General features: G+C 37.1%; 1 protein-coding gene across 4 annotated transcripts in view; it reads left to right on the plus strand.

Annotated features, from left to right (window-relative positions):
- The first annotated feature begins 311 nt into the window (after nucleotides 1–311).
- LOC128011858 (connector enhancer of kinase suppressor of ras 2) overlaps nucleotides 312–24687 on the plus strand; it is a 38238-nt gene continuing 13862 nt past the window's right edge. The window contains exons 1-12 of one of the 4 annotated variants that reach the window (XM_052594622.1): nucleotides 312–564; nucleotides 11678–11841; nucleotides 15107–15309; nucleotides 15623–15722; nucleotides 15806–15847; nucleotides 16769–16888; nucleotides 17757–17816; nucleotides 19542–19610; nucleotides 20164–20310; nucleotides 21320–21450; nucleotides 21549–21709; nucleotides 23865–23945. In XM_052594622.1, the coding sequence (XP_052450582.1) occupies nucleotides 501–564; nucleotides 11678–11841; nucleotides 15107–15309; nucleotides 15623–15722; nucleotides 15806–15847; nucleotides 16769–16888; nucleotides 17757–17816; nucleotides 19542–19610; nucleotides 20164–20310; nucleotides 21320–21450; nucleotides 21549–21709; nucleotides 23865–23945 (1342 nt within the window). In that variant the 5' untranslated portion in view covers nucleotides 312–500. The remainder of the gene's footprint in view (nucleotides 565–11677; nucleotides 11842–15106; nucleotides 15310–15622; nucleotides 15723–15805; nucleotides 15848–16768; nucleotides 16889–17756; nucleotides 17817–19541; nucleotides 19611–20163; nucleotides 20311–21319; nucleotides 21451–21548; nucleotides 21710–23864; nucleotides 23946–24687) is intronic. The other 3 variants (XM_052594631.1, XM_052594640.1, XM_052594648.1) reach the window with 3 other exon arrangements.

Below are 24687 nucleotides of genomic sequence, written 5' to 3' on the forward strand. Positions count from 1 at the left end.
GAGAGAGAGAGCATTTGAAATAGTCATTTGCATGACCCTCGGTTGGTTCTCGCGCTCAGTATCGGACCCAGTGGAGCTGTTCAGCGTTTATCGGTAGTGTCACCGAACAGTCCCCACGCTCACGGAACCGCTGACCCATGTGATACTGCAGCGTTTCGAACGCGGAAGGGAGGGGGAGAGAGACACATTTTTTCCCCTGCATCTCCACTCGGTAGACTGGAGAAGCAGGTGCACACTTTGGAGCGAGAGACAGAGAGAGAGAGCGAGAGAGAGCGCTGGAGGGGGGGCGGGGTACAGTCGCGCGCGTGGATCTCTCTCCGTCGCAGTCGTCCGCGAGGATGTATCCAACAGCTAGGCTCCTGCCGCGCGCGCGCTGCCGTCAGTGTAACGGAATCACATGTGCCCCTGTGATCTAACGGCGGTACTGTTCTGTTTCTCTGGGCTCGGATGGTCCCCGCGCTCCAAACACAATTCTGCCGGGAAATCAACGCACACCAGCCATGGCGCTGGTCATGGAACCCATCAGCAAATGGTCCCCAAAGCAGGTGCTGGACTGGATGAAAGGTAAGAAAAAAATGTTCTCCCGCAGTGTCTCTGCATGACCTATAGCCGTTGGGAGAGGAATCGGTGAGCGGGAAGAGCGCCTGGACTGCATGCGGGCTTCGTGCGGCTCTGCTTGTGCCGTGCAGTGAGGTATTGATCGCGCTTGTGTGCCATTTTGCGCCTCTGCTCGGCGCACCATGGTTTGTGTGATCCGCACAGCGCTACACGCGTCGCGCAAGAGGGGGTGTGCGTGTGGTCTGGGGATGCGTGATGTGATGTGATGTGTATGTGTGTCTGTGTGCACGCGCGTGCTCGCGTATTTTGCAAATAGATTAGCAAAAAGAAAAAAAGGTTGTTATGACATAAAGGACGACGTGGCGTTTTCATACAGTGCTTAAACTAACACTTGCATATCTGCAAACACAGATAGTAACAGTGAGAGAGAAACAGAGAGGCTGCTTCCAGCCTCAGTGAATAAATCTCCCTCTCGCGCAATGATAACTAGCACCATGGACAGAACCAGGCCGTCGCGAGCTCTGCTGCGCTGCGGATGCGCGTAATCAAGGTACTAGAAGAGGGATGACAGTATTTGTGGAAACCATCTGAGCATTGACAGTCCCACATTGCAAACATATATTCCTTTAAAATAACTAGTATTAGTATTTATATTAGTACATGGGTTTATTTACTGTAGGTAATCCATTAGAATCTTTGTGAGTTTTACTACCAGTTGTTTAAATTCCTATGCTTCCTACAGTGACTATATATTAACGTTGTCTCAGTACATACTAGTGTGTATTTCTTTGCTTCGAGTGACTTGCACAAGTAACTATCCCATCATTAATAGTAACAGATTGCAAATTTCTTGCTTGAATTCTGTTACTGCTACATATTTATGTTTTATTCATTACACACACACACACACAAAAATGGCATAGAGTCAATTTATACTCAGAAATTGATAGTGAACTTAACAAACAATTACAAAGAAACGGCAACTAACACAAATAATTCAAATTGAAAATTTAAAGTAGCAAGTAGAAAACATACTCCAATAATCTTTGTTTTATTTACAACTGGAAAATATTTGTATGTACTAGTTGACCTACTTATTTTTTCCTAAAATAAAAGAATCTTAAAAGTTATTATTAGTTCTATTTCAGCTTTACCTGTACTTATTTTTGAGACTATTGTTTCTATCCTAATTGTAACATTTCTCAGCTTCTAGTTACAGCTGCTTACGTGTATATCCAATGACTTATTGACATGGCTACATTATAGTAATAGCTACTTTATATTTTTATACTTTATAGCAGTAAGATATTACTAGGATTAATTGGAATAATAAAAAAATGCACTACTGTCCTGTTTTGTTAGTACTAGGAAAACTGGGGTATATACTATTAACTATTTAAACAGATATTAACAAAATAATAAATAATGTTGTTTAATAATTGAGGAATTGAAAATACACAGTTATACTTATTAATAATTGAAAGATGATATAGGCTACTATGAACATAAAAATAGATATAGTTATATGGAAAAAAGTTAAAAAACAACTTTACAAACCCCGCTATACCCCATACACACACAACAGAAGAAAGCAAGAGAGAGTATCTGAATGCTGTTTGCAGATAATTGAAGGCAAACCATGTGGGTTTCATCATGCACTTATAGCTCAGGGATGTGGATGTCATTTCTTGAGAAACAATAAGTACATTTTAAAAAAGCTCCACATAATAATTGGTATCTGATTGGAAATCCTTTTCCATCAAATACACGCTCTTCTTCTGATTACATGTAAAGACACACTGATGGATGAAACACAGATGCTATAAGTAGAACATAATGGAGCAGCTGTGTTGGAGAGACAGAGATCTGACGTAATTTGAAGTGAAGTTTAAGGGCATTAGTGCACATGACATTCAGCTGCTCATAATCTCCACCCAATGAGCATTTCATAGGTCAGATAGCCTTTGCCACCAATCTAATAATGGACAAGTGTACACAGGAGAATCAATAATGGTTGCGATCTTTATGTTAAAAACCATGTAATGAAATTCTTTTGTAGATGCATGTAGACCAAAGCCCATTATATGTCTTTCAGGCCTCTGAAAATAGGCAAAAGGGCCCTCATAGATAGCTGATCAGTTTTTCCCTTTCTTTTCTGTCACTGGTATTATTGCCATGTAAGTTCATATAATCAATGAATTAGTTTCGTACAGAATCTATCAGTGTCGAAGTTCAGCAAAGGGCTCATCAAGATTCATTCAAACCCATCAAACTTGTTTTTTTTTAAACAATTTTTTGAAATTGAAGCAGCCGAAAAGGGTTTGGAAATTTGGAAATCAGATTACCCTTATCACCCTTATTGTTTTTTGATTCATAAAAGAGTATCAGCTCATTAAGATTCATTTGTTTGTGAATCGGATTACCTTGGTCGCACTGTATGATTTTGATTCACTGAAAAGAGACAATTTATAAGAGTTTATAAGAGACAATTATTCATGAATCAGACTACCCTGATCCTGCTGTATGTCTTTTATTCTTAGAAAAGAACTGGCTCATAAGAATCTGAATCTGTCTGCATTTGTTTTTGCATGCAAGCCTATGAGGATATCTCAACAGAAAGATACTTCTTGACAGACTTCAATATTACATTCACAACTAAAATAAAATAGATTAATTATAGGATACAGCTGAAAAGCAGTGTTTTTTAAAGAACTAGGTTTCACGGCCAGTTGTGCAGGACCATTTCCATTTTCAGGAACTCGGTTCACTGTCTCATGTGCAACTGTAAAATAGCAGCTTGTGCATAATTTTCACATTTACTGCTGACAAAGAGTTTGTCAGACCTCAGAGCACCTGGTCCAGGGTCAGTTTGGTGGTATTTGATGCTTACTATATTCAAACTTTGCATCAAATTTTGTTTGAGATTCTGCACAAGCAAACATCTGTCAGTGTGATTGGTTTGCTGTTTTCTGTCTATTGTTTACTGTTTATTTCCTAAATTGTATTTATTGTTTGCTTTTTTGGGCTTGCTGCCATTGCCATCTTTCTGTTTTGTGTATATTTAATTCTTCTCTTTTTACCCTTGGCAGAATGACAATAAAAAAAACTTGCATTGGTGCAGAGATGTGACATGTGCTGATGATGTCTGTAGGGATAATCTGCCTCCTCTAACATTACAGACATCTTGTAATATAAAACTCTGCTGAGTGCCCAGTTTTGACCTTTACAGCTTACATTTGAGAAATCATCATGAAGGTTGACATATGACAGGGTCTCAAGCCCAAGATGACAGTTAGGATTGTAGCTCTTCATTTGGTTCAGCAGTTTTGTTTTTTTAGTTTTTTTGAGTTAATTCCTTATAGTTGCATTACATATCAGTTGTAGTTAAGAAATGGCAGCCAGAAGAAACAATGTCAATACTATTGTACTATTTGGAGTTTGTTTGCAGTGGTTCTTCCTAGTGTTCATCGTTACTGCTACCCTCCTGTCGCTTATCAGATCATTTATCTCCATTGTTCTTTTAACAAAATAAGTGCACACTCCATAAGCCCTAGTGGCGCAATTGTTTCATCTAATAAAACATTTCCAGAGACCTAAGCATTTCATTTGCAAACCTATTCAGCTGGTTGCTATCTCTGTATATTTTAGGGTTACATGACAATACACCAGTGCCTTGGTCAGATTTTTAACCCACTTTGTGTTGTTACATATCAGTAGTATATGTAAACGAACAATGTGTATTTCTCTCTGTGTCACCTGCACAGAAACATCCATTTATTTGTCAGCAAAAGTTTTGTGGATGATGTAAAACTGCAGATCGTACTTCTGTATTTTTGTATCATTGCTAACAGACAGCCAGATTGAGCCCAGTGCTTCAGAGGTGTTGAAGTTTTCTTCCCTTTTTGGCAAAAGGGCATTCCATAGCCCCATTTCTCTCTAATCATATGGCACCAGTTTTACTAAAAGCCCATCTTGAATTACCCCTTTAAACTTTAGCTCTTCAGAATAACCCACTATCACACTACTTTTCGGCAGTATCTAGCATGCAAATTTTCTGTAAGCATGGAAATCCCAGATGAACTGTAATACATTTGCTAAAATGTGCATTATACAACCGATCTCACTGCCCTGGCCTGAATAGTGTATCCCATAATGGAAAGTGTTCAACTTGGCTTTTAATTTTCAGTGTAATAAATACATCAGAAGAAATATTGACCTTTTTTTTCAACTTAGTATTTAATCAGACTGCCAAGAATTAATAAGACATAATGAGACATTCTAAAAAAGAAAAAAAAAAAATTCACAATGCCATAGAGGTTGACCGATAGTGGATTTTACCAATACCGATAGCTAGGTTGGACCACACTGGCCGATACCAATTAATCTACTGAATATTGATACTAAAAGAAAACTAAAATAGTGCTTTACTGTGTTTAAAGAAAAGCAGAAACAGTACTGAACCATACTTTGTAAATGAATAAAAATATTAATATTATTTATTATATTGATCATTAAAGTTATTTCAAAGTTTGCGAAGTTTGCCATAGCATTAAAATTACATACATATGGATAGATACGTTCCGCGTCAGGATTTTCTGTCGGCTGGAGTTTCCCGCTCTGTGCAGCTTGCAGTGTCAAAATAAACAACACATTGTCATGTCCGCTGTCTGATCACCCCGTTCTTCGGTGTGTGTGTGTGTTTCTGTATATGTCTGCATTTCGTGTGCACATGGTGTTTTGTTTTGGTTTTGATCGTTCAGCGCCATTCGGCGCCACCTGCCGGGTGTTTATGCAAGGACATTGAAGCCTCTTATTTTTCTGTTGGACCTTTTTCCTCATTTCCGGGCCTGTTTCTGTTCGTTGGAGGGAGTTTTTCTTTTTGACTTTTTGAATAAATTGGTCTCGCACTGTAACCTGCATCTGTGTCCAGTTGTGTTCCTGACACATTTTGTCAGTGATTTCCAGGCCGCTCTTGCACTGAATAATGCCAGTGGACCCTTCTCAGCAACTGCAGTGGACGCAACTCGGAAAACTATTGGCATGGATTTTTGCCGATAACCGCTCCAGCAATCAACTATCGGTGCCGATTAATCGGCAAAACCGATGAATCATTTGACCTCTACACTGCATTGTGGTCATGTGTGAACAGTAAACCATATTTCTGTTTGAAATGTTTTGCTATGCCTACTACATACTGCTTCACATGCTTTTACAAATAGGTGACAGTTCCATTTTCAGTATACTAGTATTCTATTTGAACATTGCATGTTCTTTAGCACCTGCAGTTGGGCTTCACAGTTTCATTGAAATTTGGCAAATGTATTCATCAAGCTATCCTTAAGTCATGTAGGGCACAGTTAAAGCAGACACATGAAATAAAAATCTGGACATTCATAGTATTTAGTTCATGTTAGCTTTGAGGCCATGAATTTACCTTATTTATTGCCTCTAACGGGAAATATCCTGTTAGAACATACTGTCTCACTAGGAAATATTCACATTTATGTATTTGGCAGATGCTTTTATCCCATTTGGCTTACATTGTATTCAAGGTACACGTTTGATTTTTTCTTGCTTTTTGTGGAAATCAAACCCATGACCTTGGTGTGCTACCACTGTGTTCCACTGTATGAGCTACAGGAAGGCTGAAAATGAAATAAAACTGTACTCGTCAAGCCTTTTCATGGGTTCTATATACAGACTGGATTTCTAGAAACTTCGTTTTAAATAGACAAGATTGGCTGTCTGAAGGGGACATGGGAATAAAAGTGAACTCAAAACCACAGAGGTCATGCCAGTTTAGAAGATGAACTCAATTCAAAAATTCTCTCCTGTGCTGATTAAAGCACTGCAAAAAAAAACAAAAAAACAAAAAACAAACAACTTATTTGATGAATGCCTTCAGTTTAATAAACCCAAAATAAACTGACTGCATTGGTGGGGAAAGTGCTCTGCTCTTCCGACCCTTATCTGAACCGAGTGTTTTATCACTCATTACCTGCTCTTCCTGAAGCTCTCAAGGTCAGGTTCTTTAACTAATTCAGAATGCTCTGGGAGCTTATTTAAAAGAACTTCAAATGCTGGATCACCTTTCATGAACCAAAACAGAGTTTCTCTAAAATTATTCCTCACCACACATATATATTCCTCAAAATCAGGCACTTTCTGTAGTTTTTCAGTGTTTGGCCAAGGAAGATTGATTGGATTTCAACCTGTCACATAACACAGACATTTTATTATTAAATTTTTGGGGCAAACAGTAAATTTAGCAATATTTCTCACAAATTATTTTATGTTGAAAAAGCCTTTTAAACTCACATAATACATAAAGGCCTTTTTCACATGACTAAAATACACTAAAATTAATTGTCTCCATAATAAGGGGAAGTTGTGGCCTAGTGGTTAGAAAGTTTGATCCCTAACCCTAGAGTTGTGGGTTCGAATCTTAGGCCAGAAATACCACGACATAGGTGCCCTTGAGCAAGGCATCGAACCCCCAGCTGCTCCCCGGGTGCTGCAGCACAAATGGCTGCCCACTGCTCCGGGTGTGTGTTCACTGCTCTGTGTGTGTGCACTTTGGATGGGTTAAATGCAGAGCACGAATTCTGAGTATGGGTCATAATTCTTGGCTGAATGTCATGTCACGTCAGTCACTCACTTAAACCTGTTTTTAAATAAGTCTTTGTTGTTGACAGAATTACTTAAGTGAATGATTCAGTTATTTTAACCATTGTATTTGAACAAATAAGTTGAATGTATTTGAACAAATAAGTTGAATGATTCACTCCCTTACAGAGATGGTTATTTGTCTCCACCTATTTTAACATATATATACAAACATACATTCATACACACACAAACTACTATTAGTTTAACGAAGTACACATAGCAAGGACTTTAAGAAAACAAGCAGCAAATTATTAGAGCACAAGTCTAAAAGGTTTTTTTTTTTTAATAGAAATAGAATTAGAATAGAGAGTGCTAGAGAAAAAATTTGTTTTTAGCCGATTCTTGAAGATGGCTAAGGACTGCTTGGATTGAGTTGTACAGGTCATTCCACCAGGAGGGAACATTTAATTTAAAAGTCTCTAAAATTGACTGGAGAACGCAAGCTTCTAGAGGGCATATAAGTCTAAAGTAATTAATTTAGGTAAAGGGGTGCAGAGCCAGTGGTGGTTTTGTTTTTTGCGAGCAGCTATTGGTAGCCAGTGCAAATTGATAAACAGAGGTGTGACGTACATTCTTTTCGGTATGAAAAGCCATGTTTCTGAATGACAGAACCTAATGATGCCATGTAGACAGAGAAGAGAAGTGGTCCAAGAACTGAGCCCTGAGGCACCCCAGTAGTTAGATGTTGCGACTTAGACACCTCACCTCTCCAAGGTACTTTGAAGGACCTATATGATAGATAAGACTCAAACCACTGGAGTGTGGTTCCTGACATGCCCTTTGCCAATAGGGTTGACAGGAGGATCTGGTGGTTAACTGTTTCAAAAGCAGCTGACAGATCAAGCAAGATAAGTATTGATGATTTGGAATCCGCTCTTGCCAGTCAGAGACTTGGTTCAACACAGCTCGTTCAAGTGTTTTTGCAATGAAAGGAAGAAGGGAAACTGGTCTGTAGTTCCCTAAAAGATATGGGTTGAGGGTGGGTTTCAAAAGTAGTGGGGTTATACGAGACTGTCTAAATGTTGAGAGGAAAAACACCAGTGTGGAGGGATATGTTAATGATGTGAGTGAGTGCAGGTACAACTGTAGGAGAAAAGGCTTGAAGAAGATGAGATGTAATAGGATAGAAAGGGTGATTAGAAAGGATGAGTTTGGAGACTTCTGCCTCAAAGATTGAAGAGAAGGATGTGAATGAGTGTATGTTTGCTGGTAAGGTGTGCTTGACAGATTGTGATTTGGAAAATTGTGAACTAATGTTTTTAATTTTATTAAAGAAAAACATGGCAAAGTCGTCATATATTGGAGTTGATGCAGAAGGGGGAGGAGGACAAATTAGGTAAAAGTCTTGACATTTTTGAAAGCAGTCTCTTATGCTTACCAATGCTGGATTTATTTGATTGATTATACAGTTAAAACAGTGAAATATTATTAAAAATTATAATAACTAACATTATTAAAAATGATAATAACTATTTTTAATTTATTCTAAAAATGTCATTTATTCTTGTGATGCAAAGCTGGATTAAGCAGCTGTTAATGCAGTATTACAGTTATTTTTGCATCTGACCTTTTTGAATATGCATTTGTGGGAGTATCCCTGTAGGACACAAAATTTATGGGAGGAGTGTATTAAAATCCACATTGCAACATGATTTACTAACATTTGCGCTCATCAAATAACTGGTACTTGCACCATTATTTAACGCTCCAAAAAAACCGTGTCTTAAAGCAGACGCTTATTTGCACTGCTCTTGGTAGATTGTGTTGGTCATTATGGAAATGTTTTTTAAAGGGGTCATATGACGTTGCTAAAAAGAACTTTATTTTGTGTATTTGGTGTAATGCAATGTGTTTATGCAGTTTAAGGTAAAAAAACACATTATTTTCTACATAATGTACATTATTGTTTCTCCTCTGTGCCCCATAGATTTTTACAAAGCTCATCATTCTGAAAAGCGAGGTGTGCTCTGATTTGCCAGTTAACCAGTACGCTGTGATTGGCCAAATGCCTCAAGTGTGTGACAGAAATGTTACACCCCTAACAAATTGTGATGCCATCTCCCAGCAGGACGAGACTCAGCAGCTGCTCTGCTCGCGCACATCCAATCATCGGTTCTCTTTTAGCAGTTCAGTCAATGTACTGTTAGGAGTAACTGAATGACTCGGGCTATTGGTTTATTTCACATCAGAGGGAGTGTAAGGCACATTTATAAACAGAATAACTAATAATTATTTGTGTATTAAATAAAATAATTTGTGGATTAGTGTGGACTGGAGACCCGAACCATTTCAAACGATTAAATTCAATTTGGTGAACTGGTTCGACTGGTTCACTTAGAAGATCCAGTTAAATAGAAGGATAGTTTGCGATCCGTTCATCACTAGATGAGACAAAACAAATAAAAACCATTAAAAACGAGGCATTTGTTGCATCCAGTGCATGGGGACATAATTACTGATTATAATGTCTTATACTGTCTTTTTATGCGTTGAGTTGAATATCGCGCTGCGTAAACATAAAACCATGTCTGCATTTGTAATCGATATATATAAAAACAATATATATTCTTTATATTAAAAGTTAGATTAAAATATCTACACTGTTCAAAACTCGCGTTTGAATCATCATTGGCAAATTATTTAAATATAATAGTCTAAAATAGTCTAAATACAGATGATGAACAGATTTTTTTTAAATGATCACCAAGGTGTCAGTGTTCACAGTTTATCAGAAGCTGAAACAGCAGCAGCTGGCTTTGGATTGGTTGGATGTTTATTTGCATTGTGTGTTTGAGTGAGCGTTTGATCATTTTCTAAAGGGTTTCCTCACAATGACTCACCTTCCTCAGTGGGAGGGACCTGATATGTTTTTACTTTGTCAGCTGTTCTTAGATCAGTGTAGAGTAATGTGTTAGCACAGATGTGAGATGGTGGGCTGGAAACCAGAAGAGTGAACTTGAAGAGATTTTGTGTGTGTGTGTGTGTGTGTTTCTTAAAGGAGGCTATACTTGAATGTATTGAGAATTAATGTAATTATGCATGGTAATTACAATTTTTCTATGATGAAGTACTCTCTCCAGTTCTAGATTATTATGCAGAAACTTCACTGCAAATGTAGAAAATGAGCAGTTTATACAGCGATTTCTATCTGACCTTAAATAACACTGTAACAAATTATTTTTTTAAGTTGTAAATAAAACATAACTTTTGAGTATGTTTTACAAGAAAATACTGTTTCAGTCTTTCTACTTCAGAATTCCATGTTTAATTCAATCTAACTTGCTGTTTCTTTTTAATAATTTGTGAAATTTACTCAGTGAAAATAATTCATAATTTTTTTTTCCAGAGTACATTTGGCTGATGAAAGTCAGGGTTGATTTTATTCAAATTAAATATTATTTAAATATTTTACAAAATATATACAAATCTTCAATAGAAATTTATATTTAATATTTTTGTTATTGTTTCATACATACCTATTTGTATATTTTTCTACTTGTGTAAACCTAGTCTAAAAGTAAGCCACTCTTTACCTAATGGTGTTAGTATGGGACTGGACTATCTGTTCATCCAGCCAATGGCAAAAAGGGGGAGTGTCCAAGAAACCGTTGCAAAGATTCATTATTTTTGCAATTCCATTTGTTGTTGCAAGTGGTGCATAACACTTCTCTTTTAGCTGTTAAGAAATCTTGTGTGTGAAATGTGCGTCTAGGTTTGCAGTGTATGTATGTGTGCGCCTTTCCAGTATGGGCTATGTAGTATGTGTGTAGGACTGTAGGAAATGGAGGCCTTTATCATTCCCTGTGCAGGCTTACATCCCCGTCTCTAAGCAACGGTTGCCAAGCAGCCCGTATAGCTGGAGCAGAACGAGAGAATGAAGAGAATGAGCACGAGAGAGAGTCTGTTTAGCTGAAGGACACCGTACACACACACACACACACACACACATACACAGACACATACAGACACATACATTGGTAAACTAAGACGCAGGTTATCTCGTGTGTGTATATGAGACCATAGAGCTGGTTATGAAGGACACTGAATGTGTATATCTGCAAGTTCACAGTGTTCCATCTGAAAAGTCTCTCAGCCAACATCATCCTCTGTGAGAATGTGTGTGTGTGTGTGTGAGAGAGAGAAAGAGAGAAATGCAGGTGTGTGTCTCATTTTGAGAGACGTGTCTGTAATCACTAAGTGGTTTATCATCTTTTTTTAGAATAAAGCACAAACTGTTTCAGGAATCAGCCACTTGACATCATTTGCAGGTTTACGGTGTGTTTATGCGTCGCGTTTGGTATGTGTGTGTACGAGCGTTATGTATTAATCATCTTAATGACAGCTCTCTGTATGGAGTGAAGCCCCATTAAACTGGGTCACATTTTAAGTTTATTACATGACATAAATGAATTATGATCACATGGTCATGTTGCACTTTTCTCTCTCTCAGGGTTGGATGACTGTTTGCTGCAGTATATGAGGACATTTGAGAGAGAGCAGATAACGGGAGAGCAGCTGCTTCACATCACCCATCAGGAGCTGGAAGAGCTTGGCGTGACCCGCATCGGACACCAGGAGCTCATTCTAGAGGCTGTGGACTTACTCTGCGCACTGGTGCGTGTGTGACTGTGTGTTTGAGAGTGAAAGGGACTGGCTGTGATAATGATGTGTTTGTTTTGTATTAATGACACAACAGACATTTTAATCAAACTCCGCTTAACACTGAATGATTAGCACCCAGCGGGAATCTCCCAACCAGTACACAAAAAGAGGAGAGTGTGGAGGGAAGGGAAGATGCGTTTTTGGTTTTGGCCTACTAGAGGAATTCATGCATCATAGAGAGAGATAGAGAGAGAGAGAGAGAGAGAGAGAGAGAGGAGGAATTACTGTAAATCTAACTACAGTTAACATCCTCACAGCTGTTCCTGCAGATTCAACTCAATAGCAGAATTTGAGTTTATTAGTAAAGAGCTGTTTTGAGTGAATACTAATGTAAATAGGGTCCAAAACTTCAATGAAAGTTTTCATTTTGCTTTTAGTACATTAAAGGGGGGGGTGAAATGCTCGTTTTCACTCAATATCCTGTTAATCTTGGGTACATATAGAGTAGTACTGCATCCTTCATAAATCCAAAAAGTCTTTAGTTTTATTATATTCATAAGAGAAAGATAGTCTGTACCGATTTTTCCCAGAAAAACACGACCGGCTGGAGGCGTGACGTGTGGGCGGAGCTAAAGAATCACGAGCGCGAATAGGCTTTTGCGTTTAGAGCATGTGGAAGCTGTGACATTACCGTGAGGGAAAACCCATCATCCAAAACAAACCATGGCTTACAGTCAGATTCAGCCGTTTATTTATGATCCAGAATCAGATCCAGAGGCTGAAACTGAACGAAAGCAGCAGCAGCAACGACTCGCTCCGAGCGGGGCTCGAACCCAGGTCTCTGGCATGGGAGGGGACGCACTAACAAGGAGGCAGAGATATTTGAAGCAGTTTTACTCACCGCCTGTGGTTCCAACACACGATCGTGACCCTTTTTCCTTGGGATTGCATCATCCTTAAGAAATAAATGATACACAAATCCGGCGTCAAACTGGGCCTTGTTTGTAAAACAAGCATCTTCGAAATGCAGGGAACAAACAAAAACACTTACACAACTCCGTTGATGCTCTGTAAAAATTAAACTCCATCCACTGGTCCCTTAATGCTGTTTTTTTTGGTAATCTGTGCAGGGTTGTCTTGCCCTGGCAACCAAAAACACACTTCTTTTGTGACTTTTCGCGATGCTCTCGCTCTGATCAGTGAATCGCTCTGATCAGTGAATGTCTCTGCTGTGCTCTGCTATACGGGAGCGCGCGCTCTTCCGGGAGAAGTGCCCTAGGACCCATATAAGGAAATTTCGCTCCATCTAACGTCACACAGAGCCATACTCGAAAAAAACTTTCCGAAACTTGTGACAAACAGGAAGGAGTATTTTGGGAACAAAAATACTTCTTCAAACGTACAACTTAATTTTTGAAACTTTGTCCATGTTTAGCATGGGAATCCAACTCTTAAACAGTGTAAAAAACTCAGTATGCATGAAATAGCATTTCACCCCCCCTTTAAATTTTTTTTAATTAACTTAAATTTATTTTTATTTACATTTTAGTCCTAGTAATTATAATTTGAACATTTTTGTCTTGTATATTATTTAGCTGAAGTTTTTTTTTTGTCCAATCTTTATATATTCTTTTTATTAAAAATTTACATTGAAATACATGGTTCTACAGGCTTCCATTTAAGTTATAATATTAAATATATAAAAATAAAATTGATAATAATAATAAGATTATAAAAATCATTATAAAAAATATGATTAATTAAAAAAATAAATATAACATCAATTTAAAATCACCAGTCAACCACTTAGCTAAAATGAGGGTTTTCATTTCTATCTGAGTCTAAAAAAAATACTCACATACTTCAGTTCACAAGACCTTACAGAAATATTTCAGCATGCCTGATATTAACATGCAGTGACAGACCATGTAAGGCACATTCAAAGTTTATGAAATGCAGGTAAGTAAAAACTCTTATTTTTTCAGCAGCCTACACAATGCAAAATAATAATAATAAAAAATTATAGAATCTCTCTGCATTATGCTATTTGGTATTTTGAGTTTAATAGAATTTACAAACAAAAACATACAAAAGTAAAGCAAGATACACTGGCTGCCCTCCGAAGCACCATCCTGAAGCCTTTTTCTCCTTATAAATGTTGCATTAAACCTTTTTTAAAACAAGACTAACCTGTCACCAGTTCATTCCTAAATCCTCACAGGAGTCTGCTGACCTTCCAGGGTTTATCCTTTTAAAATATGTTTCTTTGCTTTGGGTCTCTGCTATTTTTTCTAACATACATAGCTATCTGAAAACTTATTTAGATTCTAAAGACACCTCGGAGAGCTTTTAAAAATGTGCCATGAACAACATCAAAGACCTTACTGCCAAACCTATTTATATAAGGATCTATTTATAATAATGGTTGGAACATTGAATGGGTGTCTGCATATTAATATGCATTGAGGCTCTAATTTATGCAGCGATTGTGGTGCTTAGATAAGAGAACAACAGTCACGACTGTAGAAAATGACACGTCAGTACTGCAGGTACCAACAAACACCATAGAAAAAAGAAAAATAAATTGAGAGGAAGTCTGAAAACCCCTCATCTCTATAAATGACAGATGTTTGGGGCAGCTTATTAATACTGTAAACAAATCCAAAAGAAGAAATGTAATAAAATCTTCTGTTTGTTACTAAAAGCTTTGAAACAGTCAGTTGTGAATCAGAATGGTCTGGTGATTGAACTATTCAGCCAATCGATTCACAGAAATGATGGGTTTTGCAGTACCATAGCCTGAGTTCTGAGAAACTGACATTTATTCTGAGTAATGCCTTTGCCAGATATGAATGGAGACTTGATTGTGTGCTTTATTTCATTTCACAGTGTAGGCAGTGTTTTATTTCTGAGTAACTTTGTTAGTCTGTATGATGACCCTCAGAACATGATGTGCGAATGCAGCTTGATAGGTTTTTCTTCTGCTTACACTTACACAGTTTTGCTTTTATGTCTCAGAATGAGAAAATAAGCCATAAAATTGACGGCTGTACTTCGGTTTACTAACTTGGACCTTCTTAGGCAAAACTGATATTAGACTTTGTAGAGAAAAGAACAGTGTAAACTAATAAATCTATCATGTTCATGCTATTTTGATCATTTTAATGCATGCTTGCTTAAGAAAACGAAAAAGAAAAAACAAACAAACAAAAAAAGAATCCTACAGACCTCAAACTTTTGAATGGTAGTGTAAACACTTGTTTTCCTCCTGTTGCAGAACTATGGTCTAGAGACAGAGAATTTGCGGACTTTGTCGCACAAACTCAATGCATCTGCTAAGAATCTGCAGAACTTCATTACGGGCCGTCGCCGCGGGGGGCATTATGATGGACGGGTGTCACGCCGCCTCCCGAACGACTTCCTGACTTCAGTCGTTGACCTCATCGGAGCTGCAAAAAATCTACTAGCCTGGCTGGACAGGTATTTAAACCGATGTAAACAGGATATGAACTCACCTGGACTGAACAAAACAAACCTATCATAGTAATAAATGGGACTGAAATCAAACTTGATTGGAATGAATCAAAAGTGAATCAAATAGCCTGGATAAGTTGTTTTTTTTTTTGCTTGCATAATGGAAACTATCCAGAAATCCAGGTTTGAGTCCAGCCCAGGTCATGTCATGTTTAAAATAAGAAAAATATTGCTCTTGTTGATTATTTGGAACAGGGCTAGTTGTTTGTCCACTGTAATGGCTTCATCTCTTCGTGTATGTGTTTTGCTTTGTTTGCAGGTCTCCATTTGTCAGTGTTTCTGAGTACTCAGTGCTGAAGAACAATATTGTTCAGCTCTGTCTAGAGCTTACCACCATAGTACAGCAGGTGTGTGTGCGTGTGAGTGTTTCGGTATTCAACACACACAAATAGCACAGTCCTTTATTATTATTTAAATGTCCGTGTTTCTCTTCTCCTCTCAGGACTGCACAGTGTATGAAACTGAGAATAAGATTCTACATGTGGTGAGTGTTTCTCAAGCCACACACACACACACACACTTTCTTTTCACACACACAATCTTGTACATCTATACATGTGAGGAACCTCTATGAACTGTATTGAGAGCATCTAATTTTGATTTTCTACAGGCAATTACTTTGACTCAGTAATGCATTAAAAATTAAAGCCATGGAAGGCTTTAGAAGCACAAATGTGAAATTCACATTTTTTAACATGATTTTTTCAGTTGTGTATTATTATTTTTTTGAAGATCCTGCTTTTAAGGTGCAGTCACCTTTCAAGGTAAAGAAAATGTCCTTTAAGACATTAACACCACTTTATAAAAGTTTTTTTTTACAAGTGAGGAACATCCTCCATCCCTAAAGGCTGTTTAAAAGATATTTTCCTATAGTGGTGAAGTCTTGCAAGCAAACACTCACACACTTTTCTCACTCACACACACAGCCTTTAAAAGTAAATTTCAAGTAAAAACGTGATTGTGGAGTCACATGCATCTAGCTTGCTCTGAAGCAAAAATCTGTTATTTGTGTGTGTGTGTGTGTGCGCGCATGTGTGTTTAGCCTAAGGTTGGATATCTTGAATAATGCAGATTGTGAAGTTTTCTCCCTTTAGGATCACTGCTTGTAGAACAGAAAGAGAGAGGGAAGGATGGATGGAGACAAACAGAGAGAAAAAGATGAAAGAAAAATTATAGCATGGATAAATCTATATATAGCATATGACTTATTAACGGCTTATACATTATTGGTATATTTCATGATGCTGACCGACTTTCGGACTGTTGAAGTGATGCCAGTGTTGACTGTTCCTTTCCAGTTCAATGGCTTTAAATAGACTGAGAGATTTACTATTAAAAACCGCAAACATTTACTGACAACACTGTCTGTCTCTTATTGTCTTTCTGTCTTTCTCTCTCTTTGCAGTGTAAGACTCTATCAGGTATCTGCGAGCACATTATTTCATTGTCGTCGGATTCGTTGGTGTCGCAGTCTGCCCACCTAGAGGTTGTCCATCTGACGAATGTTATGCCTAGCGAGGGCCTGGTGAGTAAACAACAGCAATATCCCTTTCATAATCAACAGAATTACGAGAATGTGCATGCAGAGTATGCATTATAGTTTTCTCTGCATACTGTAATGTGTAATATGCTGAAACAACTGTAAGTCAGCTCTTTGTAGACATATGCCTTAAAGTGCACCTATGAAGCTTGTACCTCAAGCATTCGTTAGCATAGCATGTCATGCATTTAACCTGGAAGAATAACATGAAAGTAGCCTAAATACCCAAGTACCCAAATAACTACATCTGAATTCAAAATGATGAAAATATGTGGTTCATAAATATATTTGGTATTCAAAAAGGTTTCCAAAAAAGTAAACTCCGAAAGTCACTTGATTCACTTTACACTTGTTGTCTATAAGCTGTTCTGTACATTGTGCCTTCAAAATGATTAAACTCCAACATGTAAAATGAATGCACAAAATCATTCTTTTCCATTTGCTACAGTCTTGCTTTCCGCTCGCTGATCTCTATAGACATTATCTATGATAGATTAGTGTTTCCACCATGTTTTACAGCAACCCGACTCATGTATTATCTAGAATTCACAATTTCCCAATTATAAATGTGACTCACTCATGGTCACTCATGTGCTTGGAATTAGTAATTGCAATATTTTCGAATGCACACATTAGCAACACTGCAGTGGTGTGAGTTTGGGATGGGACGATCTTTTTCTGTGAGTAATGGCAGACAGGGAAGCATTATTTGAAAACAATCACTGTTCTTGCAGTTCTATTTAGCAACAGATATTATACAGGTCAACTCGATTCGAAAAATCTGTATTAATCTGTTGTGATCTACTGATTGATTGATTGATGTTATGATTGACAGCCTATTTCCTGTTTTTAGGGCATGTACATCAAGTCCACATATGATGGTCTTCATGTGATCACTGGAACCACAGAGAATGTGAGTTCAGAGCTGTCTTATAGAGGGTCCTAATAAATGTTTGAGAGGAGCGTGTTCATATTAATTCCACCAATCTTAACTCTAAAATTAGGGCAACTTTTTTTTTAAGCAATGTTGCTTGGGCACATTCTTATGAAAGTGAATGGGCAACAAATCTCTTTCTGGATACTTTAGATCGGTCTTGTGTCTCACCTGGTTGCTTATTGACAGCGACATTGCTCAAAAAGTTTTGGTTCTCTCATTGGTAAAATATCACAACTACTGGAAAGATAGCACTGAAACAAGAATCTTAAGTCTGTGACAACCCTAGGGTTATCTAGTAAAACATTTGAAATTACTTAAAGTACCTTTAACAGCTACACTTTTTCAACCGTTTTATCACATTATTTTAGTATAATTAATATAGTGTTATAGTATTTATTCATATTTTGAAATAGCTTTTATTTCAATATTTTTTTGTTTATATTTAGATTTTAATGGTATATGTAGGTATTTTTTAATTGCACTTTTAGTAATTGTAGTACTTCTGCCAAGGCAACATTTCTAATTTTCATAAAGTTTAAGTTTTTCCTCTAATATTTATAATTAATTTAATTTCAGCTTTATTTCAGTTACTAAAAATGATATTGGTAGTTTCAGTTAACAGTAACAACATTAGTGTTTAATGCTTTTTGCCAGTTTGTGACATTTACAGTTACAGACATCATATAGAGAAGTGATGTCTCCAGACATAATTGTATCATGAAAAGCACCATCAGAGTTCTTCTACATCTAGATTAAACCTCCTGTAAGTGGTCAAGTCAATTTTAAGATCATAATTTGTGCGATAGGACTTCTTATCCGTACAGGAAAAGCAGCTCTGGTTTCCTTCAGATTGTCAGTGCCCATTTCAGGCAGTGCTGCTTTATAAAGCACACGCTGTGCTGCAGCTCTTCTGTGGGGACAGCAGAACCAGGTCATCCACATAGAGCAGCCACTTGATTTCAGAGTTGGTAGAGTGAGGCTTTGAATGGTGGATTGTTCCAGTGCTGTTGTTAAATCATTTATGTACTTGTATAATTAGGTTGGACTCAAACTACATGCCTTTTTTAGTTGCTGAAAGAACAGAATTCACTGATTTACTGATGCACATTTACTGTTCAGCTAACATCAAGCTTACAGAACCACACATCAGAGCAAATGCAAAATCCTCTGATTAATATTCTGCACTGGTGTGGCATGGTTTAGTGGTTAAATTTTGGAAAAGTTGTCCCAACCCCAGAAGGTTTGAAAATGTCAACCGTTGTACCCTTGAGAAAGACATTTAATCTAAAGTCGCTCCTGGCAGACTGGCACTGCATGAATTGTACTGCAAGTCGCTAATGCATAGAAGCATCATCTAGATGACGGCTTAATAAGTTTGAACAGGTTATGAAAAATTTCTTTAAAATTAACTTTTAGCTATTGATGCCTGAGTATGCAAAGAGAAAAAAATGAACAGAGCTGCATCTCCCTAAAGCATTGTAAGCCTAAGTAGATTGTCGAAACCATTGGCACCAATGCTCCCTATGATCTACTTAGGCTTACAGTGGTTTTATGAAAACGCAGATTTTGATGAAACATTCTTCACAGGGAAGGTCAAGATTTAGGTATGTATGATAATATAATGCAACACAGAAATGCCTGGTGTCAGATTTGTCTCTATAAAGAACGGGGGTTATTAATCTCTCAATCTCTCTCTTGCAGTCTCCTGCAGATCAATGTAAGAAGATCCACGCCGGAGATGAGGTCATTCAGGTCAATCACCAAACAGTGGTGTGTATCATTGCGTGGGTTAGGCTGACATCTGTTTTGAGCTTGCATCCTAGATAATATGCAGTAATGTTTGAAGAGGTATGATTGATAAGCATTTGATGCTCAAGGGTTTTCAGGTGGATCTTATCAAGCCGGTCAAAGGACATGTCTGAAATTTCCAATTTCTTTATAAGCAATTGTCCGTTTTATGGCCATAAATATTTTTTGCTCTCTAATAATGTTTTCTACAGTGCCCTGCACATGACATGCGGACAAACATATATTCATTTTAGTCAAAAGTTAAGAATTAAGAATTATTGGTCCCCGATTTAAGTAAAAAATGGCCCTGTTGCACTAATTTGTTCCCAAAATTAGGCAACAAATTAGTAAAAACAGGATGAAAATTAACTAAAATGAGGGAACAAATTAATAAAACGAGGCTCCATTTTTTTTCTTTTCAGTAATCACATCCACATCCAGCATTTGTCTTTGAATGTGTATGTTAACATTTAACATTGTCTATTTATTTACTGATATTAAGTATTTATATTTTGAAATGATCTCTATCTTTCAGGTGGGCTGGCAGTTGAAGAATTTGGTTAACTGTCTCCGTGAGGATCCAAGTGGAGTCATCCTCACGCTGAAGAAGAGGCCACAGAACACTCTGGGCTCCACCCCTGCACTGCTGAAGAACGCTCGCTGGAAACCACTTGCCCTGCAGGTGTGTGTGTGTGTGTGTGTGTGTTTGTGTGTGTGTGTGTATGCAGGAATAGTTCAATGTGTTTGTTCAACTGTGTCCATTTAATATGTACAGTAGCATGTGCGAATGTGTGTGTGTGTGTATGAGTATATCTCAGAGCAGTGAATGAGTTCCATATGGCTTGTTGCCATGGCAGCCAGAGTTCTGTGGTTGCTCTGGATACAAGTATCAGACAGATGCAGTTAAAGCTTGCACATGTGTCCTCTCCTCACAGTCACGACACACTGGAGCGGAGTGGACCTTCACTCATGAATGAATACACAGTGGTGATTTGAAGGACATAATGCTGATTGACATAATTATAGATAAACTTACGCTGAAACAGGATTTTAAATCCTTTCTGAATGAACAGATAAAGAGTTGAAGAGGGGATATACACCTGCGAATTACTGAATGGATACGGCACTATAAAGGACTGGCAAATGAGCAGCTGGATAAAATGACTAAAGAATAAAAGGACGTTATTGAACTTATATGTTTACATGCAATAAAACAATGCCCACTAATAACTGATAATGATAAATCGAGCAGCGTTTTTATGAACGTTTCTCCTTCCTCTTGTTGCCGGGTTGCTGTCTGCTGCTTTTTGCTATGCTTTTCCTCATTGCTAACTGACTGATGCAGCACTCATGGTTGCTAAGGGCAACACTATCATCATTTTTGAAACACACTCTTGGTCCTCTAATAGTTAAAGATCTTTAGATGTGCGTGTGACTGATCACTAACCTGCCCCCTAGTGAAACTAACTGGACAAGACTAACATACTCTATGTATGATTACATTTGAAAATATATTTTAGCATGAATACTTACTTAAGCCATCATGAGAAATATTGGTTGTTCTGTCTCAAGTTTGTATGTTTTAATAGTGGATTTTTGTGTAACTCTTTTTTTTTTTACATTAATATAATAACAAAAATGTGTCATTAGCTTGATACTAAGGCTCTTTTGTGCATGTTTTTGACTGACAGCCGCTGTCCACCAGTCCATGCAGTGGTTCTCCCACCCCACCCAGCACGCTCGGGTCAGTGGGCCTCTCACCTGGAGTGGACACACCAGGGGGACATGATGTTTTTATTCTTTCTCCTGTCTACGGACACAGGTATTCACAAATGAAATACAGGATGCAACCAAAACCATTAGTTTCTTTTAGGAGGTTGGTGTAACTGTATTTTCTTTCTTTGGCTCTTGTTCATTTAGAGAGGAAGATCTGGATCGGGGTGGATTTGGTGTGTTTGGCTCGGATTCTCCGGGATATTATGTAGAACAGGAGATAATGGGGGGCCAGTACTTCCCCCTCCTTGAAGAGGATTCTGGGAGAAATACCGGACTGCGACGCAGAGACAGGACCCCAACTCACAGTAAGAAGATCCATTTGGAAATTACGAATATGCAAATAGATAAACAGATTTTCTAATTTTGATTTAATTTAAATCTTAACTTGCTTAAAAATGTATATTGTTGAAAAAAAAAAACATTAAGCACATTTATTTAATCATGTACAGTACACATTAATTATGCATAAAATTAATGTAAAATGCACCAGATTTAGAGAGAGTGGTTGTTTTAATTTGTAGTTGATATAAAATAATAGTAATTTATACACACACACACACACACACACACACACACACACACACACACACACTGAGTGGGTATAGAAAAGAATCACCCCCCTTCAAAATAATCACATTTTGTTCCTTTGCAGCCTGAATTGAAGATTTCAGTTTTTGTATAATTCAGCTGTATTTACTTGGTATAACTTATGACATCCAAGTGAAAGATATAGCACCAAATATGTCAGAAAAAATAATAAATAAATAAACCGATTCACTGAGTTGGAAAAAGGATCACCCCCCTCCTAGCTAAGAATGAAAAGAGCTTTCCTGGAGCATTTCAGTCCTTGATAGTGCAACTGAAGCAAACAATCAATAGGGATAAAGGCTATTATTATTAAGTGGAAGGTATTTGGTTGAACACAGACCCTCCCTGAATCAGGACATCGCTCAAAACTGGATTCATCAGTGAATTCAGTGATGTCATCTCTGTTCAGTTAAAAATAGTGTCTGTGCAATCAAGTTAACGATATCGATGTAAATGAAGTGACCCCAACTAAGCAAGTCATTATATATATTTTTTTTCTTTTTCTTTTACTAGTACTATTATATTTTTCTATAATACATTACTATAAAATATATTTGTTTTTCTTTTACTAGTACTATTATAATTTTTATTTTAGTTTTTAAAATAAGAATCCGTTTTTTTTTTGTTTAGTTTTTTCTTGTTTCTACTTCAACAAAACAACATCAATTCAAACAAACCAAACACAGAAGAGGGACAACAGACACCTTAACTAATTTTACAGTCTGAAAAAAAAAAAAAACTTTTTATGGTCATTCCTTTATATAGTCCAACATTTTGGAAGAGAAACATGCATGCAACATTGTCATGCATCGATGGTACTAGGTTTAGCCTTGTTCATTCATGCTGTTGTATCTTCACAAGTCACTAAGGAGGCTGTGAATCCAAAATGTTTCTGCACACATGTGTGGAGTTAACCAATTTTGAATTACTGTCTTCTTTGCAGCTATAAAACCAGTAAACAACATTCTCTTCTTTAATTAACTTTTACAGGAATTATAATCATCACTGAGATCATAATCAATTTGTAGTAAAAAGGATAAAACCGAATTCACATATGTCCAGAGGTTGACAACAATTGGGCATTCACAAAACGTGGAGAAAAGCCCTAACCCTAACCCTAACCCTACCTGATGATACAGTGTTACAGATATGACAGTTACAGGTCGACTGAAGTTTCATTTTGAACCTTTTGTAAGGAGCTATGTATGCTCTATAGATGACCTTGTACTATTATATTATATTATATTATAATGTAATGTATATTACAAGTGAAAAGTTTGTTTGTACTGAATGCATTTATGCTGGTTTTAAAAATGTTATTGTGTCTGAACTTGATGATTTTGATTGCCGCATTACAGTTTGAATTTAAATGATTGGTCATTAAATATTATTATCTGTTTCTAAATTAACTTGTTACTGTCTTAATCCATATACATAAATACTTTCAATTCAGAACAACATACTATCATGGTCCATACTGTCTCTATACACTACATAAAGAACTCTGCATTCTCCGTTTTAAATAATATATGAAAGTGCACAGTTTCTAACCATAAAGTGTATTGTTGGAAACTGTGCACTGTTTCATATATTATTAAATAAACCATTGTACGCTTATGCAAAGTTACACAGCGTACATCTTACATCATGTCTGGATGGCCATTTTTGAAGCCAGACATAGAAGCAGTGCATTACAGGAGATTACGCCACTAGGGAGCTCCGGCTTTAAACTGCAAATCTCAGCCATTTAGTATGTTGCAGTTGCACTACTACATGCACTAATACACACCAAGAGAATAGATGAAAGATGCTCTGAAATTCACCAGTACGCACACAGATACACAGTTAAATGTTGTATGTCTCTGCCTGTAGGTGACATCCGACAGGTTTCCATGGGAACTGAATGGCTGGCAGAGCCTCAAGAATCTGGAGTTTACAAAAGAGGTAGCAGAGGTGATGATTTTACTACTATTTTACTCCACTGGCACCAAATTGTACTTTAATTTAAAACTTTGCAACTTTTAATTGCCACATTATAGCTTTTCATTAATGTGACTTTTTCTTTATTTACATTTACATTTTACAGACACTTTTATCCTAAGCAACAAATGAGGTCAATATAAGCAATAAAAACCAACAAAAAGGCAATAATATCTAAATGCTGTGACAAGTCTTGGTTAGCCTAATGCATTAAATAAAAAAATAAAAAGAAAGCAAGAAGATAGAATAGAAAAAGAATAGAGAATGTTTGTTTTAGCAAGGAAATTATAAGTGGTTCTCTGGTGTTTTTTTTTCTTTTTTTAGAAATGATCATGTTGACCTCAGTGAGGATTACAGGTCAGAGTTCAGTGTCAGTAATGTGAGGCTAACATAAATGCTCCATCTCTAATGCCTGTGGTATCAGTAGGAAAGAGAGGGGTAGGCTTCCCACTCACGTTCCTATGGAAATATAGCTACACAATTTTCTTTTATATTCAGGAATTGCCCATTGAAGTCAGAGATCTATATAGACTATAAAAATCACATATTATATGATGCCAAACACGTGCTTGTTAATACATGAATGTGTAAGGAGCTGCTTCTTGTTAACTAAGTTAATCTGCATCATCTGGCATAGTTGCATATCCTGGCATTTGACATTAGTGTAGTGTAAGTTGATTTCACAAGCATCTGTGAAAAACGTAAATGTCACTGA

The sequence above is a fragment of the Carassius gibelio genome, chromosome A5, assembly GCF_023724105.1.
Source record: "Carassius gibelio isolate Cgi1373 ecotype wild population from Czech Republic chromosome A5, carGib1.2-hapl.c, whole genome shotgun sequence".
Lineage (NCBI taxonomy): Eukaryota > Metazoa > Chordata > Actinopteri > Cypriniformes > Cyprinidae > Carassius > Carassius gibelio.